The sequence below is a fragment of the Desmodus rotundus genome, chromosome 6 (assembly GCF_022682495.2).
Source record: "Desmodus rotundus isolate HL8 chromosome 6, HLdesRot8A.1, whole genome shotgun sequence".
Classification (NCBI taxonomy): domain Eukaryota; kingdom Metazoa; phylum Chordata; class Mammalia; order Chiroptera; family Phyllostomidae; genus Desmodus; species Desmodus rotundus.
In genome coordinates this window covers 103,271,347-103,289,999 of record NC_071392.1, presented here as the reverse complement: position 1 = coordinate 103,289,999, position 18,653 = coordinate 103,271,347, and the positions used below count along the sequence as shown (strand labels likewise).

Below are 18,653 nucleotides of genomic sequence, written 5' to 3'. Positions count from 1 at the left end.
CTTGAGAAGGACCAGGTTACAAAAAAGTGTGCAAACTGGTGGCCTGCGGGCTGAATCCATCCCACAGGTGTGTTTGCTTTGGGCCTGACTGGTATATTTATCTGTCCTTCAAAAGTAGAGCAAATAGTCCACATCTGAAAACCAGGCAATTTCCTGTAAAACACTGGATGTCGCACTTTTAACAAAGCAATCACCCAATGGGCACATCTGGCTGTGCTGCGTGGCTCTGCTCCCTGCCCCGCCACCCAGCCCCTCTGTGCACTGGGCTCCCTGGATGGACAGGGCTCCCACATGGCAGAGCACCGACCCCTCCTCAGCCTTGTGGAGAGGGATGCATAGGGCGTCCGGTTTCCCCTCCTTTGCCGAAAGTCTTCTCACCCGCTACTCCGATCTCTCCCAGGCCAGCGCAGGTGGATTCTGAAAGGGCCCACAGTGTGTGCTGGTAATGTGCGGCTGGCCAAGGAGGGGATGTGCTGGGTGCTCCGAGAACGAGGCCCTGTCTGTGGACAGGTGGGACCCACAGGCCACCGGGGGCGTGTACCTGTGCAGCAGCCCTGATCCTGAGACCCTGACCCACGACACAGCCGCAGGACGGACTGCAGGAAAGGCAGGTAAAGAGACTTAGAGAGGCAGGTAAAAAAACTAGATGCCCATGCTCAGGGCCTGAGAGATGACACAGGAATAAGGAGGGGGCAGCACTCACCTCCTTGGCTTGTGTGAGCACCGGGCACGAGGGCTGGCCATGGTAACTGCTTAGTAATAAGCTGCATTTTTATTATTGTTTATACTACTATTATGTTCTCAAAGGTTTGTGTGCCCCCTTCCAAAAAGATTTTGCTTGCTTTACACTCTACTCCAAGGCCACCCAACAGAACTTCTCGTCATGATGGAAACGTTCTCTCTCCTACTGTTCAATCCGGTGCCCACGTGTGCCCAGGGGCACTTGCAACGTGGCTAGTGCAACTGAGAAATGGAATTTTTAATCTGATATATTTTATTTATGTTTTTTAAAATATACTTTATTGATTATGCTATTCCAGTTGTCCCATTTCCCCCCTTTATTTCCCTCCACCCTGCACACCGCCTCCCACCCACATTCCCCCCCTTTAGCTCATGTCCATGGGTCATACATGTAAGTTCCTTGGCTTCTACATTTTCTATACTATTCTTACCCTCCCCCTGTCTACTTTCTACCTACCATTTATGCTACTTATTCTCTGTACCTTCCCCCCTCTCTCCCCCTTCCACTCCCCTGTTGATAACCCTCCACGTGAGCTCCATTTCTGTGATTCTGTTCCTGGTCTAGTTGTTTGCTTAGTTTGCTTTTATTTTTGTTTTAGGTGTGGTTGTTAATAACTGAGTTTGCTGTCATCTTTACTGTTCATATTTTTTATCTTCTTTTTCTTAGATAAATCCCTTCAACATTTCATATAATAAGGGTTTGGTGATGATGAACTCCTTTAACTTGACCTTATCTGAGAAGCACTTTATCTGCCCTTCTGTTCTAAATGAAAGCTTCGCTGGATAGAGTAATCTTGGATGTAGGTCCTTGCCTTTCATGACTTGGAATACTTCTTTCCAGCCCCTTCTTGCCTGTAAGGTCTCTTTTGAGAAATCAGCTGACAGTCTTATGGGAACTCCTTTGTAGGTAACTGTGTCCTATTCTCTTGCTGCTTCTAAGATTCTCTCCTTATTTTTAATCTTGGGTAGTGTAATTATGAGGTACCTTGGTGTGTTCCTCCTTGGGTTCAACTTCTTTGGGACTCTCTGAGCTTCCTGGACTTCCTGGAAGTCTATTTCCTTTGCCAGATTGGGGAAGTTCTCCTTCATTATTTGTTCAAATAAGTTTTCCATTTGTTGCTCTTCCTCTTCTTCTTCTGGCACCCCTATAATTCAGATGCTGGAACATTTAAAGATGTCCTGGAGGTTCCTAAGCCTCTCCTCATTTTTCTGAATTCTTGTTTCTTCATTCTTTTCTGGTTGAATGTTTCTTTCTTCCTTCTGGTCCACACCGTTGATTTGAGTCCCAGTTTCCTTCCCATCACTATTGGTTCCCTGTACATTTTCCTTTATTTCACTTAACATAGCCTTCATTTTTTTCATCTAATTTGCGACCAAATTCAACCAATTCTGTGAGCATCCTAATTACCAGTGTTTTCAACTGTGCATCTGATAGGTTGGCTATCTCTTCGTCACTTAGTTATATTTTTTCTGGAGCTTTCATCTGTTCTTTCATTTGGGCCTTTTTTTTTTGGTCTCAGCATGCCTGTTATATAGAGGGGCGGAGCCTTAGGTGTTCACGAGGGCGGGGTAACGCTGGTCGCTGGGCTGTGACGCTATACGTGGGGGAGGGTCCAAGAGGGAGCAATGGTGCTTGCTCCGCTGTCTGCTGGATTTCAGTCACTTCCCTCCGCTACCCACAAGCAAACTGGGCCCTTCTGGTGCTGATTCCCAGGTAGGTGGGCTTGTGTACGTTCTAGGACCCTGTGGGTCTCTCCAATGAACTCTCCTGTGAGGCTGGGAGTTCCTCCTGCTGCCACCTCAACCCCCACGGGTGTTTTCAATCAGTGGTTTGAGGCTTTATTTCCCCGTGCTGGAGCCCTGGGTTGCTCGGTCTGTCTTGCTTTCCAGTTGTTCCTCCTGGTTTATCCTCACACAAATGAGGGACCTCCTGCTCCACCAGCCACTGCCTCGCTGGGTCTGCCAGCTGCCGCCTTGCCGCGATTCTTCTCCATCCAGCTGCCCGTCTCTGCCCCTCCTACCGGTTTGGATGAATGTTTCTTCTTTATCTCCTTGGTTGTTGGACTTCCATACAGTTCGATTTTGTCAGTTCTGGTTGGTTTTTGTTTTTAAATTGTTGTTGTCCTTCTTTTGGTTGTGCGAGGAGGCACAGTGTGTCTACCTGTGCCTCCATCTTGGCCGGAAGTCCACTAATCTGATATATTTTATACTGAAGTTAAAAAGCTCCCAGTGGCTATGGTGTTGGGCCCAGCAGCCCTGTCTCAGCCTTTCCGGGATGTTCAGGGGGGTCAAAGCTGACACCAGAAAGGGCTGCAAGAGGTCACACTCATCCTGCAAACTCCCTGAAAGCCACCTGCAGCTTGGCAGGTAGGGTTTACACATCCATCCCACACAGGTGTCCTGCCTCTCGTTTTTGTTTTGATTCCCATGGTCACTGAGGTTTGAGTGAAAGCAAAGCACGGAGCTAATGCATCACGCAGCCACAGTGCTCTGCACTCGGGACCAGGGCGGGTGGGGCAGGCTGGGCGCTGGTTTCCTGAGAGTTCCTGCTTGCCTGAGGCGGGGGGTTAACTCCAGCTCAACCACAAGACCCAGCAGCTTTCATGGAGGTTAACGCGCCTTCGTGAGCATTAAATAAGGTGGTGTGTGTGGAAGAACCCAGCAGGAGTAGGTGGAATTGTGGCCCTGAAAACGTATGTGCCAGTTTGAACCCCGGTACTTGCGCAGGTGACTTTATTTGGGAATAGGGTCTTTTTAGATGTCATCAGGTTAGAATGAGGTCATACTGGACCAGGGTGGGCTCTTGTCCAGTGACTGGTGTCCTTGTAAGAAGAGGGACATCAGGACAGGGCACGCAGATGGAAGAAGACCATGTGAAGGGCAGGGACGCACAGGAGGAAGGCTGTGCAGAGGTGGTGGCAGAGATGGGGGGAGGGCAGCCGAGGGCCAGAACACACCGGGGCTGCCAGGAGCCACCAGGAGCTAGAGGAGGTGAGGAAGGGTTCGCCCTGAGAGCCTTCGGGGGGAAGGGGTGTGTGGCCCTGACGCCCCTTGATTTGGGGCTTCCGGCCTCCAGAACTGTGGGAAAAGACATTCCTGTTGTGTTCAGCCGCCCAGCTGGTGGAACTTGGTGAGGGTGGCCCCAGGAGACACACTCCCCAGCTCTTGGGCTGGGACACAGTGTTCTACAGTGCTGCCCGGTACGAATAGGAATCTAGCCCTATCAGCCTCACACCCGGCCTTTGACAAGCTGAGACACACGAGCACCTCCTTCCTCTTTCCAAGTGGCCTTTCCTCCAGAGCCCCAGGGAACCTGTCTGAGGCACTGGGTGACTTCATGTAGCAACTCTGTTGCACAGATGGGGAAACTGAGGCCCAGAGGGGGCTGGATCTCAGCTAAGGTCACAAAGGAGTTAGATGCAGAGCCTAATTCTCTGCACTCTCCTGCCAATGTTTTACTTGTTTCAAAAGGTGAAGGTCTTGGAGAAAGGGGGTGACTATTAACTTGGAGGTTAAAGAGATTCAGCTTGAAGATGTATGTGGAGGTGACAAATGTTTGCCTCTCAAGGACACCTTCCTTGGGCTAGCCTGGGTCCTGGGAGGCACTTCTGGACTCCTGCAGATGCCCAGACTTTCACGGTGGGGAAGGTGGGGTCCTGGGTGGCAGGAGAAGGACAGGGATGGCCCCCTGCTGCTTGAGGTGGGCCCCCTGCACGGGGCGAATGAAGACAGTCTGCGGTGATGCCCACCGGCCAGAGAGGGGGCAGGCAGAGGGGCAGCTGGACAGAGGGAAGGAGGCAGCTGTGCGTGTGTGCACACCCATGCTTGTGCACTGGAGGGGAGAGGAAGGGAGTGGGGTGCAAAGGCAGGAGAAAGGCCAAGCAGAGAGAAGGCCGCCATTGTGAAGGCAGGGCAGCTGCACGAGGGGCCCAGGGGAGGGGGCCCCAGAAGAAGCGAAGTCCTTTCTTCTCTGTGTGTGCCGAGGGGCCAAGAAGAAAAAGGAGAGGCCAAGGTGGTGGGGGCAGGGGGGAAGAGAAACAGGAGAGGAGAAAGGAGCCTAGAAAAGATGGGGGAGGGCAGGGGCTGCTGGCCCTGGATGGTACATGCAGATGCAGCCACACATCCTGCAAAGGCTCACTGAGCACCTACTCTAGGCAGGCCGCCTTGCGGACACGGGGACGGTGGAGAGGACAGACTAGACAGCCCTGCTTCCGCAGGGCCGATGCTTTCTTTACAGCGAGACAACAACCAGATAAATGGCAAAGTAACTAGTCAGTGGCGGAAAGGGCCAGAGAGACAGATAAAGCAGGAACCAGGGCAGGGAATAGGGGAGGAGACCAGGGACATAATTTAACCTGAGAGGTCGGACAACAAATATATGTTAAGTGTTGACAAGGGCTCCGAAGGAAAATAAAGTGGGGGTGGGAGGATAAAGAGGGGAAGGGAACCCTCTTCTGGGTGAGATGCAGGGAGGCTGGGGAGGAGGAGGAGGGGCAGTCCAGGAGAGAGGTGATGGTGGCAGTGCGGGTTCTGGTATATTGTGGAGGGGGAGCTGATGGGTTTTGCAGATGGATTGAATGGGGAATATGAAAGGAAGAAAAAATAATCAGGAGTGACATTCAGGTTTTGGCCTGAATGACTGTACCATTGGAGCCGCCAAGGGGAAGACGGTGAGGGGCACCTGGGGAGGGAGGGACAAGATCGGGGAGTCATTGTGGACACGACAGGTCTACAGGTGTGAAAGGCTGGGCAGATGTCCAAGCGGAGGTGTCAAGGAGGCAGCTGGACGCTGGTGTGTGGAGGTCAGGGCAGAGGCTGGGGTGGATCCGAACAGAGTGGTTGAGAAGGGAGGCGCGCTGAGCACCAGCCCTCACGTCTCTGCGGCCTTGAAACCACTTTAGGGAAGAAACACCTCACGCACACCTGCCTTCACACGCCAGCAGTGAATGCCCGAGTGCCCAGCTGAAGCCATTCCTCCCTCCTGCGAGAGGGGAGGGCAGGATGTCCCAGCCTCCACCAACACCCCACGGGTGGCTGTCCAAGGCCGACAGCCAAGTGTGCAGGTCCTCAGCTGACCTCCCTCCCCAGCACTGTGAGAAGAGTGAAAATAATCGGGGTGTGTACTTGGGGACAAATCTGGCATAGTCTGGGTGTGTGACAGGGGACATGCTCCCTTGCCCCTAGTGCATCCTGGAACAGGACGAGGGAGAGGGAGAAGGCTCCCCATCAATGCTCACGTGTCCACAGAAGTCTGCGCCAGATGGCAGGGGCTGGGCGGGGAAACAAGCTGGGAACGGCCAGACTCGGATGGCCGTGTGGAAGAAAAAGCGTCACCCTGATGAGAATAAAATGGGCTCTCCTGTCTGCCTTGCCAGAAAGGGCTGGGAAAGATGGAGTTTGTATTATTTATTTATTTATTATTTATTATTTTACCAACAGCAGTGCAGTGGAAATTCGCGACACCGCTGCAGTAGGTCTTTTCTCTCTGTCCTTCCCAACAGCCCTCCATTTCCATTTGGGGATCCAGCTATTGGGGGGTCACTGACTCCACTGGCTGCTACACGAACAGGTGATGTAGGCTAAGCTAATTGGCTCATCCCATCCACTCTCCATGGTGACTGGTTCAGGGGTTGGGCTGTGATCCAATCACAAAGCATCTCCCTACTTTAGCATTCTGGGAAGAGGCACCTAGGGCCTGGATGCACCAGCCATCACCTTGAGACCACAAGCTTTACAATAAAATCGTGATACTGTTATACCTCAGTCCCTCCCTCTGCCTGCAGGTTACCTTTTCAGGTTAGGGAGCAAAAAATTCAGTATCTTGCTGAAAACTACTTAGAGTTGGGGTTTCTGTCACGTGGATCTGAAGACTATCTATTGGCCATGAAATCACCAGGAAGTGTCCTCTCCTTGCACAAGCAGAACTCACACCGAGAAGAGATGCTGAATGGAAAGATGTGCACATTTTCAGCTTGGCTAGAAACCGGCAAATTGCTCTTCGAAGTGGAGGTGCCAGTATACATCCCCAACTCTAGCGTACGCGACTTCCTGCTTTCCCACGCCCCCCACCATTTGGTGTGCAGGGCCTCTGCATATTCGCTGTGGTAATGGGTGAAATGTGACAGCCCATGGCTGGCTTAATTTGCATTTCCCTGATTACCAGAGAGGCTGAGCGCGTGCCGCCACATTCTGATCCACGTGTACCACTGGTTTCCACTGTCCGAGTAACATATTGTGCATTGTGGGAACACGGGGCTGGGGCGGGCTGTGTGATGCTGTGCTACCCACGCAAATGATCATCATCATCACTGCTAACATTTAAGTGTCTACTATGTGCCACTGGCTTAACATATTTAATCCTCGCAAAACCCTATGAGCTAAGGAACATTATTATCTTTAGATGAGGTAACCAAGATGAAGAAATTAAATAACTTGTCCAAATTCATTCGATTAGTAAGTGATTGAGCCTGTCCTCACGCCCAAGCAGAACTCTTGCTCTCAACGACTTTGCAAAGAAGCAACTCACTCCAGGGACACTATATAACTTTGCCTCGTGGGCATATGAGGGACCACAGTCAGGGTAGTGTAAATGTGCTAGAAGATGACTATGAACATTTTCTAAAAACTGAGCATGCAATGTATCCTTTCAAGGGTCGTTACGTTTGAGATCCACGTGCCCAAATTTAGAGGAAGCCAACACGCAGAAATATCCATGAACAAACTGACATTTATCCTGCTTAAACTCAGCAGCTCCCCCTTCATTCTTGGTCAATCTCTATTGCAAACATGGCACAAAGCAAGATCACTGCAAGATAAAATCGCAAATCTTGTAAATGATGCATGGTTTTGTGAAATTAATTAAAGCGATGCTGAAGGACAGCTTGGAGCACCAGCAAATCCACTGACAAACAATAATCTGGGCTATGAGATAATTAACGGAGAGACCACTGAAAATGCCGGTGAGGGAATGAGCACTTCACAAGGGAAGATTCAGATGTCAGAGGATTAAGAGAGGCCCTGGGAAAACAGATCAAATCTGCAAATCATTTTGCAGAAATGACTCCTCATGATTCTGCTGTGAGAACTGAAGGTGAAGAATACCATGTTATGCTACCATCTAAATTTGTCAAATTACACCCCATCCCCAATTGACATTTCATCAATTTGTTTATGTAATCAACCTGTTAGTGACGATTATAACCTGACCTTTGTTGAATACTGTTAGATGTAACATAAAATAAGGTGTTTTTCAAAATTCCGTAATTTCATTTTTTCAAGATAAAACTACCCAACTAAAGACATAAAAAAACTACTTACATGAAATACTGGTCAATCGTTGGTCTACTTAAGGGAGATTTTTTCAGTTCTAGTCTTCAACAATTCATGTTGACGTCCTGTACTCAAAATGGTATCACATACACAAATAGTTGAGGACTTTAACTGAGGTTGTGACTTAAATCCTCCCTCAGTATTCATTTTCTTCTCCCACAGTAAAAGAATTAGCTGGGCAAATGGCCACCCAGAAAAAAGACTACATTCCCCAGGCTCCTTTGCAGTCATGTGTGCTCATGTGACTTATTTCTCATCAATGGGAAATAAGGAGAAATAGAAAGAAATTGAGTCTCTGATCAATTTAGGAGCACCTCCCCTGGTTGGTGTGGCTCAGTGGACTGAGTGTTGGACTGAGAACCAAAGTGTCACCGGTTTGATTCCCAGTCAGAGCACATGCCCGGGTTGCATGCCAGGTCCTTGGTACAGGCAACCACACATTGATGTTTCTCACCCTTTCTTTCTTCCTCCCTTCCTCTCTCTAAAAATAAATACATAAAAATTTTAAAAAACGTAAACAATTTTAGGAGCACCTAAATATATAAAGCAAATATTAATAGACCTAAAGGGAGAAACAGACAGCAGTACAGTAATACCCCACCTTCATCAGTGGGTAGATCATCTGGACAGAAAATCAATAAGGAAACATCAGCCTTAAACAACACATCAGAGCAGATGGGACTTAATAGATACACACTGAACTTTTCATCCAAAAGCAACAGAATACACATTCTTCTCGAGTGCACATGGAAAGTTCTCCATGACAAAACATATGTTAGGTCACAAAATGAGTCTTAACAGACTTAAGAAAACTGAAATCATATCAAACATCTTTTCTGACCACAATGGTAGGGAATCAGAAATCGATTACGAAAACTGGAATATTCAGAAGCATGTGGACACTGAACAACCTATACTGAACTAATCGGTAATAATGAAGGCTGCATATGAAAAGCTCATAGTGAAATCATGCCCAACGGTGAAAGTGTTTCCTCTAAGAACTGAAATCAGGCAAGGGTGCCCATGCTTACCAACACAGTATTAAAAGTCCTAGCCAGGGTAATTAGGCAAGAAAAAGAAATAAGAGGCATCCAAATTAAAAAGGAAGAAGTAAAACTGTCACTATTTGCAGATACAATAATCTATACAGGAAGCCTTAAAGAATGGCTATTCAAGCTCTACAAAAAAACTATCAGAACCAATAAACAACTTGGGTGAAGTTGCAGGATGCAAAATCAATATGCAAAAAGCCACTGTGTTTCTATACACGAATAGTAAATTATCAGGGAGAGAAATTAAGAAAGCAATCCCACTTACGACTGCATCAGAGAGAATAAAATACCTAGAAATGAACCTAACCAAGGAGGGGAAAGACCTCTGCTGGGAAAACTGTAAGACACTGATGAAAGAAGCTAAAGGAGCCACAAATAAATGGCAAGGTATTTTCGTGTGCTCATGGACTGGAAGAATTAGTATTGTTAAAATGCCCACACGACCCAAAGGGATCACACAGATTCAATGCAATCCCTATCAAAATTCCAATGACATTTTTCACAGAAGTAGAAAAAACAATCCTAAAATTTGTATGCAACCACAAAAAACCTTGAATGCCAAAGAGATCTTGAGAAAGAAGAACAAAGCTGGAAGCATCATGCTGCCTGATTTCAAACTATACCACAAAGCTACAGTAATCAAAACAGTATGTTGCTGGCATAAAAACACACACTTAGGTCAATGGAACAGAATAGAAAGCCCAGAAATAAGCCACGCATATATGGTCAATTAATTTATGACAAAGGAGCCAGGAATGGGGAAAGGACAGTCTTTTTAATAAATGGTGGTAGGAAAACCAGACAGCTACGTGCAAAATAATGATACCAGACCACTATCTTATACCAAACATAGCTCAAAATGGACTAAAAACTTGAACATAAGACCTGAAACCATAACCTGACATCAGCCTTTGTGATGATTTCTTTTGGGATTTCTCACCAAAAGGAAAGGCCATAAAAGCAAAAACAAACGGGACTCCATCAAACTAAAAAGTTTCTGCGCAGTAAAGCGAACCATCAACAAAATGAAAAGGCAACCTACTGAATGGGAGAAAAGATCTGCAAATCATATATATATATGATAAGGGGTTAATTTCCGAAATATTTAAAGAACTCACACAGCTCAACAGCAAAACACCAAACATCCTGATTATAAAAATGAGCAGGGGACCTGAACAAACATTTTTCTGAAAAACAGCTACAGATGGCCAGCGGCACATGAAAGGATGCTCAGTATCACTAATCATCAGGGACACGCAAAACCACAGTGAGATGTCACCCCACACCTGTCAAAACGGCCGTCAAAAAGACAGGCAGTGACAAGCACTGCTGGCAACGTGGCATCGGGGAACCCTTCTGCCCTGTTTGTGGGACTATAAATTGGTGCAGCCACTGTGGAAAAACAGAATCCTATGGCGTTTCCTCAAAAGATTAAAAACAGAACTACCATGTGGTCCAGCAATTCCCCTTTCGGGTAGTTATCCAAAGGAAATGAGAACACAACCCGAAAAACATGCATGCACCCCCGTGTTCACTGCAGCATATTTACCCGAGACGTGCAGACAACCTGTGCCCGTCCGTGGATGAATGGATAAAGGCGCACACGCACACATACACACAGTGGGACATTGTTCAGCCATAAAAAGGAAAACCTTGCCGTTCGAGACAACATGGATGGAACTTGAGGCCATTATGCTGAGTGAAATAAGTCACACAGGGAAAGACAATTACCTTGTGATATCACTTCTATGTAGAATCTAAAAAAAATTAAGCTCATAGATGCGGAGAACAGATTGGTGGTCACCAAAGGCAGGGATCTAGGGGTGGGCAAAGTGGGTGAAGGGGGCCAAAAGGTACAAACCATGGGGATGTGAGGTGCAGCACAGCGACCACAGTTAATAACACGGTTCTGCATGGAAACTGAGAGAGCAGATCTTCACAGTTCTCATCACACACGGAACAGTTTGTAAACGCACACGGCGACAGGTGCTGACTAGCCTCATTGTGGTGATCATTTTGCAATGCATACAAATATTGAGTCATTATGTTGTACACCTGAAACTGATATAACGTCAATTATATCTCAACAAAAAGAAACTGGTTGAGTCTCTGCTCGATTCCTGACTGTGAGTGGGGCAGCCCCCCCACAAGCAGTGTGGACTTTTAACTGAGAGTAATGAACAGCCGCTATCCTGGGAGTCTCACACACAAACTCAAGTCCAACTCAACCAGCTGCCCTGCCCGAGAATGCAGGGTTTCATGTGTCTGCAGACCCAGCAAGAATAGATAACGACTGGTTTTGGGGGGACTAAAAAGTTATATTTTCTTTTCTTTTTTTTTTAAAGATTTTATTTATGTATTTTTAAAGAGAAGGGAAGGGAGAGAGAGGGAGAGAAACATCAATGTGTGGTTGCCTCTTATGTGCCCCCCACTGGGGACCTGGCCTGGGTTGCAGGCATGTGCCCTGACTGGGAATCGAACTGGGGACCCTTTGCTTTGCATTTCAGTGCTCAATCCACTGAGCCACACCAGCCAGGGCAAAAAAAAAAGTTATATTTTCTAATATGAGTCACAAAAATCAAATTAATTTAAGAGGAATTTTTGAATTTATTATAGTTTTCTTGTTATTTTCCTCAATCAAATAGCAGCGACCAACATAACTAATATTAGGTAGTGGTAGCTTTAAAATGTTTTCACTTTAAGCAGCAACTTAACGTAAAACTCAAATATGAGTTTCCTAGCTGCCAGGGCAAAGAGGGAAAGTATACATGGGGACACGGGTCTTGTTAGTTAACGACTGGGAGCATGCCAGTTCCAAGTAAGAACGTTTTTCAGGGTCCTCAGTTCTGAGAGTCAGGTTGGAATGGGGTTCCTTGTATGGAGGGGCCTTCTCAATACAATGAATAAAATTCTCAGTGACACTTTCACAAAAAGCCAGTGTTCTGTGTATAGAAATTTACAGTTGACATTAGGTTCCCAGTCTTCACCAAGGGTACGGTAATTAAGCAGAGTCTGATGAAAGCGGTTCTTTGGGGAAACAGCTTTTGGTGATTTGTGTAAGTTTGAGGATAAGAAATCAAATTAGAAGAGTATTCCTGAGAGATGGTTCCTTTCCTCGCACCGGCTGTATGATTCCGAAACCCTGGGCTCCGGCTCCCACCACGAGCCCCTAGATACTGCGAGATATGCGTTGCCTTCCAATGTGACCATGCGGGGCCCATGCCTTTGAAGCCCCCCAGTCTCATTTCCATTTTGATGAAGCCAGAAGCACCCCATTTTATGGCTCTGGGCAAACCTGTTTTCTGGGTTGCCAATGTCCTGGCCGTCGGAGAAGGGGGGTTGATGTGAGCACTTTTAGGGTCCTTATGCTCTTTGGCACTCAAAGCTGAAGGTTCCCACACAGGCCCTTTGGCCCGAGGTTGTACAGGGGCCTGTGAGCCACCCTCAGCCCGCAGACATGTTTTGTTTGGCCCACAGTTAACACTGAGTTTTGCCAACATTTCTGAAATCAGCCAATTTCAGCAGAAAGTTCAGAGTAGATACATCTGAAAGTTGGCAACCCTTAGCACCCACGGCTCTAATTAAGTCAGTTCTCACTTAACGTCATCGGTAGGGTCTGCAACTGGAAGGGAAATAACGTATAGTGAAGCCAGGCTTGCCATAGGCTAATTTATATAAATAAGAGTTACGTTCTTGAGGCATCTAACCAACATTATGACGAAATGACATTGAACAAAGGGATGTTTTTCGAGGACCTGCTGTACCTGGACTTGAAGGGCAGATGCCCCTTGCCATCGGCTCCCTCTGGTCTGCCGCAGCCCACCCTCTCCCTCCATCCTGCCTTTTGCATCTACATGCAGGTCCCCGCAGCCACCTGCATGGTGGTCCTCGGTGAACTGTGACATGTGACTCTCTGCAGAGACCCAGGGCCAACACAGCCCTGAGTTCGGGATGGAGGCCTTCCTAGTGCTCTCTGTAGGAGCCACTTTCTGGGTGACGCTGGCGGTGGAGTGAGTCGGCAGGAAGTCTCACCTCACCAACTTGATCCCCCCCATGTGCTCACGGCCACACCCTGTGACTGAGGGAAGCCGCAGGGCTCCGGCTGTGACCAGGGCTGAGAGAGGCATTGGTCCTTTCCTCGTGTCATTCCACCCCAAAGGTACCTGGTCCCCGGGACACATTTCCTGGAGTTGCAACATCCAAGCCACAATATCTGATTTCACAACTGCCTCAGCTCCTTAGCCAAGGTGGGAGTGCTTATTTATTTTTAATTAAAGCAAACCAAATTAATTGAGTTTGGAGGATTGTGCAATGGTGTCGGAGGTGAGTGGTGTTGGAGGTGAGGTGGTGTCGGAGGTAATTGTGCCCTTGCTTCAGGCAACCAGCCTCGGAGCTGAGTCTTCGGAACCCACCCAAACACCTCTGCCAAGGCACACAGACCTCACTCCCTCTAGCCCGGGATGCCGCACTGGGCGGGTAGTGTGGACAGCCAAGCATGGACACACAGTCCCTCACCATATCAGCTTCTGGGCTGTTCCACAGTGGCCACATGATCTTCACCTGCGCCCCTCTCCATCTGCTACAAGAGTCTCTCACTGTCCCCAGCCCCACGTTCTTCTGGAACTTCCTTCTGTGCTAATGGTCTCAAGTCACTATATCAGTCCCGACGGCTGCAACAACCTCGTCACAGAGAACGAAAACTCGTGCAGGGGACTTCTGCCTTCTCTCTGTGCTGTATTTCATATTTTAAGTGGACTCTCAAATGCCTTTGAAAAGGCCACTTTCTACCACCACTGTTGGCAAATCAGTCCGTCTTTTTCTAACGCATACAGAAATAAATGCACAACTTTGAGATTAAAAACGTGTTGTCGGCGCACTACCCAAAGTCATCCAGGGCGGCCCCGCGGGACAGGCGCAGCACTGGGAGAGACACACGGCCACTGCCGGGCCGTCCACCCGCGGCAGCGGCTTCCCTCACCTGTCCGGTAGCCGGTGCTGTTGAGGTACACGGCGAAGGTGCGGCTCTCGTGCTGCGCCTGCCAGGAGGGCGAGGAGCAGTTCTCGTTGTTGGTGTAGGTGTTGTGGTTGTGCACGTACTTTCCGGTGAGGATGGAGGACCGCGAGGGGCAGCACATGGGCGTGGTCACGAAGGCGTTGATGAAGTGCGCCCCGCCCTGCTCCATGATGCGCCGGGTCTTGTTCATCACCTGCATGGAACCTGCAAGCAGAGCGGAGGTGAGAGGCAGCCAGGAGATCCTACCTCCTGCACGGGGCGTGCTGAGTGGCTCTCAACTGGGTGGCACCCCCATTCCTGAGGATGGGGATACATTTTAGAAATCTCCCGGGACAGATAGGGGGGTACTACTGGCATCTGCGGGCAGCGGCCAGCAAGGCACTGTGGGATGGACCGTCACTATGAGGGAGCATCCTGAGCCCCCACTTACACTGGGCGTTTGTAGGGTGTAGGTAAAAATCTGTTTATAAGTTATCTGAGCCTAGAATGGAACTCTATTTTATAAACAGAAGACTTTTTTTTTTGCAGAATATTAATCCACACTGATATAAATATAACTATATGTATATTTTGGAAGCAACCATTATGTAAACCGAGGGAAGATTACCCTTTGTTTTCTTTGGAACCTGCCCAAGAATCGTTTGCTCTTTTCAAAATCTGGTCACGCCAAGCCCCTGGCCCACTTCCTCTGTGACTTATTCTCAGCCGAAATGCGCTACGTCAGCCCTGAACCGCACTCGCCCCCTCTGTCCCCACACTCCCCTGGCTGGGGAGCCCCTTCCCACCCGCCCCCAGATCTAACCCAGCCGTTGATCCGCGCCTCTTCTGGCTGCCCTCTGGGATCACTCTGGTTTCTAACTCCCCGGAGCTCCTGTCCTACGTTCAGCACATGTTATTAGGGCTTAATTACACACCGCCAGGTACGGCGGTTTCCTTCATGCCGGGTCTTGTTTCTCCAGGAGGCTGCAGCAGGGTAAGGCACGTGGGAAGGAGAGAACACTAATGTGTGTGGATGCCCCGCCGTGGGCACACGCGTCCCACTCACGGCGATGCCCCACGAGGGCGAAGACTGCGCCCTGCTCACTGCTCATCCTCACTGTCCCTGTGGTGTGTGACAGCCAGCAGGTGCACAGTCAGTGTGTGATGAGCGGATGCATTATGGCTGGTACCCAAACGCGCACTGGTCATGGAAACAGTGGAATTGCTCTTCCTTCAGGGGCCATCCTCAGCTCTCTCCCTCTTCCCTGCAGTTCCTGCGGTCCATAGGGGTGAATGACGGCCCGCCCTCTGAGGGTGCGTCTGTGTTCTAAGCCCTGACGTCTGTGACTGTGACCTGATTTGAAAAAAGGGTCTTTGTGAATACACTGAAGGGTCTTGAGGTGAGATCGCTGTGGATTACCCAGGTGGGCCCTAAATCCAATGACAAGCGTCCTTCTAAGAGAAAGAAGGAGGAGACACATGGACACAGAGGGAATGGCTGTGAGAAGATGGAGGCAGAGATCAGAGGGACACAACTACAAGCCAAGCAGCATCTGCAGCCCCCAGAGGCTGAAGGAGAGGGAAGCATTCTCCCCTAGAACCTCTGGAGGAGCCAAAGCCCTGCCCACTCCCTCGTGTTGTTCCTCTGTCTCCAGAACCGCGAGAGAGTGTGCTTCTGCTGTTTTAAGCCAACCCGAGTGTGGCGATTTGTTCAGACAGCCACGGGAAAGCACCATGGCATCCACCAGGCATTTGGGGCTCTTGCTGGGGAGTGGCGGATCCCAACCACAAGAGTCCCCTGCAGACCTGGAAACACCCAATCAGGCCCTCAGCACTCTGTCCCTAAACCCCAAGAATGAGGAGGTTTACATGGCTCTTTATCCCATCTTTCTGCCAAGAAACAGAGCTGGAGCTCCCCTGAGGCAAACACAGATCCTCTCTCTTCATGCTTAAAACCACCCAGTAGCTCCCCACTGCACTCACAAAAAACACTCAATTTCCCCCTGTGGCCTGGAAGGCTCTCCAAGACCTTCCCTTCCTTGTCAACCCTCTCCCCGTGTTTCTTTGACCTCATCTCTGTCCCCTTTGCTCAGTTGGCTTACACTGGCCTCCTTGTTCCTCAAATGCTTCAAGCTCACCCCGGCCCCAGGACCTTTGCACTTGCTATTGCCTCTGCCTGGGGCTCTTTCTGAGATTTCGCTTTGGCTGGCTTGTGCCATTATTCAGATGTCAATAATGAGAGGTCACCGTCTCACTATCTGAAGGAACCCCCACCCTGCTTTCTTCCTATCACACCGGTGTATGATTCTTTTTAGTACTTGTCTCCTTCTGAAATGGTCTTTTTTACTGGTTTGCTTGTTTAGGATCTGCCTCTCCTTCTGGTGTGAGAGTTCTAGGTGATCCTGTGCTGTCTACCTTGCCCACCCCCAGGAATATATAATCAATGCTTTGAAAAAAGTCACTGAATGACTGAAGAAAACAGAGCAAAGCCTTTCAAGCCCAGCACAGAGGGGGTTTTATAAGGGACACCCTCCTGGAGCCCGCTGTTTCCCGAGTCTTGTGGCCAAGGTTGCCCCTGGTGGGTGGAGGAAAGACCAGGCTTTGTGTTTGAATAGGAACTGTCAGGACCTGGGACTGCATGAACATCTGTACCAAGGTCACATGCCCTCTTAAAAAGTCCCCAAGGGTCCCAGCTTTCCACCGGGCGTGAAGTGCTCCCACTGGAGGAGATGCAGGAGGTGGGTGTTTTGAAGCTTCCCTCAACCAGCAGGTGCTGCCTCACTGGAGCCTGATGGAGTGTGGCACAGTCTCAGGGCCCCTGTCTTGGTCTGGCAGAGCCCTGGGGCCTCATCAGCCTCAGGCTGCTCCTGGGGACCTGGCCCCTTGGGATCCCAGGCCGGCTTCTCCTGGCCAATCAGTTCCTGCCACTACAAACAGAGATAGCAAGGTCAAGGTCATGCCCTTGAGGCCCCAAGCTTGAATGGCGGCCACATTCCCACCTTATGGTGTTTGCCTGAGAGGTACCCTTCACCGGGGGTGCTCCCTCCTGGCCACCTTCAGGTTAGTGACCAAATGTCAGACATCTCAGTGACACCTCCCCTGGCCCAGCACTAAAACTGCCGCACCCCCCAGCCCCCCTCACTCTGTTTCCTGCCTCCCTTTTCCCCAGGGCAGTTGCTGCCCTGAGGCCCCAAAGTCACTCCTAGTTCACTTGTTTGCTTGCTGCCTGTCGCTTCCACTGGAACAGCTCCATGAGGGCAGGAGTTTAGGCCTACTTTGTTCACTGTCATATTTCCAAGCCTAGGACAGTGCCCAGCACATAGTGGGGGCTTAACAGAGATCTGCTAAAATAACCAAAAAATTGTCTTACTCTTTGGGTTTCCATATAACTCAGGAGCCCAAGCTGGTTTGTGTCCATGGACGTATGTATGTGTATGTGTGTGTGTGTTTTATGCAGTGGATTTTAAAAATCTGACTTTAAGTAGCACTAAACAGATCACGTGCTCTCTGGTTGGCCACACTCCCCAGCATTCCCTATAGCCTCACACCAACTTCACGCATCCCCATTACCTGCCTGGTCCCTGAAGGCCTTGGTTTTGCAACTCCTCTCCTCAGCCCCCTCATGGCTCCTGCTCACTCAAGAATGAAGTCCCTGTGGTGGTCCACAGGCCCTGTGGGATCCAGCGCCCCCTCCCTCCCCGTTCCACAGCTAGGCTCACTCCCACCTCAGAGCCTTTGCCTGTGCCGTGCCCCTTCCCTGGGACTTCTTCCCCCAGCTCCCCACGGCCTGGGCCCTCACCCCCCTCTTGTCTTCACTCCAAAGTTCTCTTCTTAGTGATGCCTTCCCTGCCCACCACATCCACAATTTTACTCCCCCATCCCGACTGGATATTTCATATCCTCTTCCTTGTTTTACACGCTCAGCTCCAATGCATTAGCTCACACACAATGCATGTGTACACTTTCACTTTTTGCTCTTGCTTGTCATTCTGCTGCCGCCCCAGATGTCAGGCACACAAGAGCTGCCATTGCCAACTATGCCTCGCAGCCCTGGCCTGGAACAGTGCCTGGCATACAATAGGTACTCAATAAATATTCCGTGAAGAAATGAATCCAGGGCAGTCCAGGCAGAACCAACCCTCTGGCTGCTCTTCGCAAACGATGAAGACAAAGGAGGCAATAAGATCACTGCTTCTCTCGGTCTGCAGCGACTGCAGAAAGGACAAAGCCGGCCACCTACCCAACCCTCTCTACCCTTCTCCTGGACAACGGAGAGGCCGTCACCTGGTGAACATTCAGCCCCGAACGCTGTGTTGGCAAAAAGCACACAGCCTGTAGAACCGTTTCTTATTTTTAACCTGTGCAAAACCGGGGTCTCCAAGTGCTCACAGCTCCATCCCACTAATTTCAGAGGAAGTGAGCGATCGGCTGCCCTTGACTGGTCATCGTGGCCAGTGCGTGCCTGCTCGGTGCGCCCCGCCCTGCCGGAAGAAGGCAGCGGAGGGAGAGTGGTGTCGGTCCGCTATGAAAGTGCAATC

At 49.5% G+C, this 18,653-nt stretch overlaps 1 protein-coding gene across 3 annotated transcripts in view; it reads right to left on the bottom strand.

Annotated features, from left to right (window-relative positions):
- The window catches only part of SULF2 (sulfatase 2), a 104,880-nt gene that overhangs the window by 43,217 nt on the left and 43,010 nt on the right, over positions 1 to 18,653 (bottom strand). For all 3 annotated transcript variants that reach the window (XM_024559772.4, XM_053927179.2, XM_053927180.2), the window contains exon 3: positions 14,101 to 14,340. In XM_024559772.4, the coding sequence (XP_024415540.2) occupies positions 14,101 to 14,340 (240 nt within the window). The remainder of the gene's footprint in view (positions 1 to 14,100; positions 14,341 to 18,653) is intronic.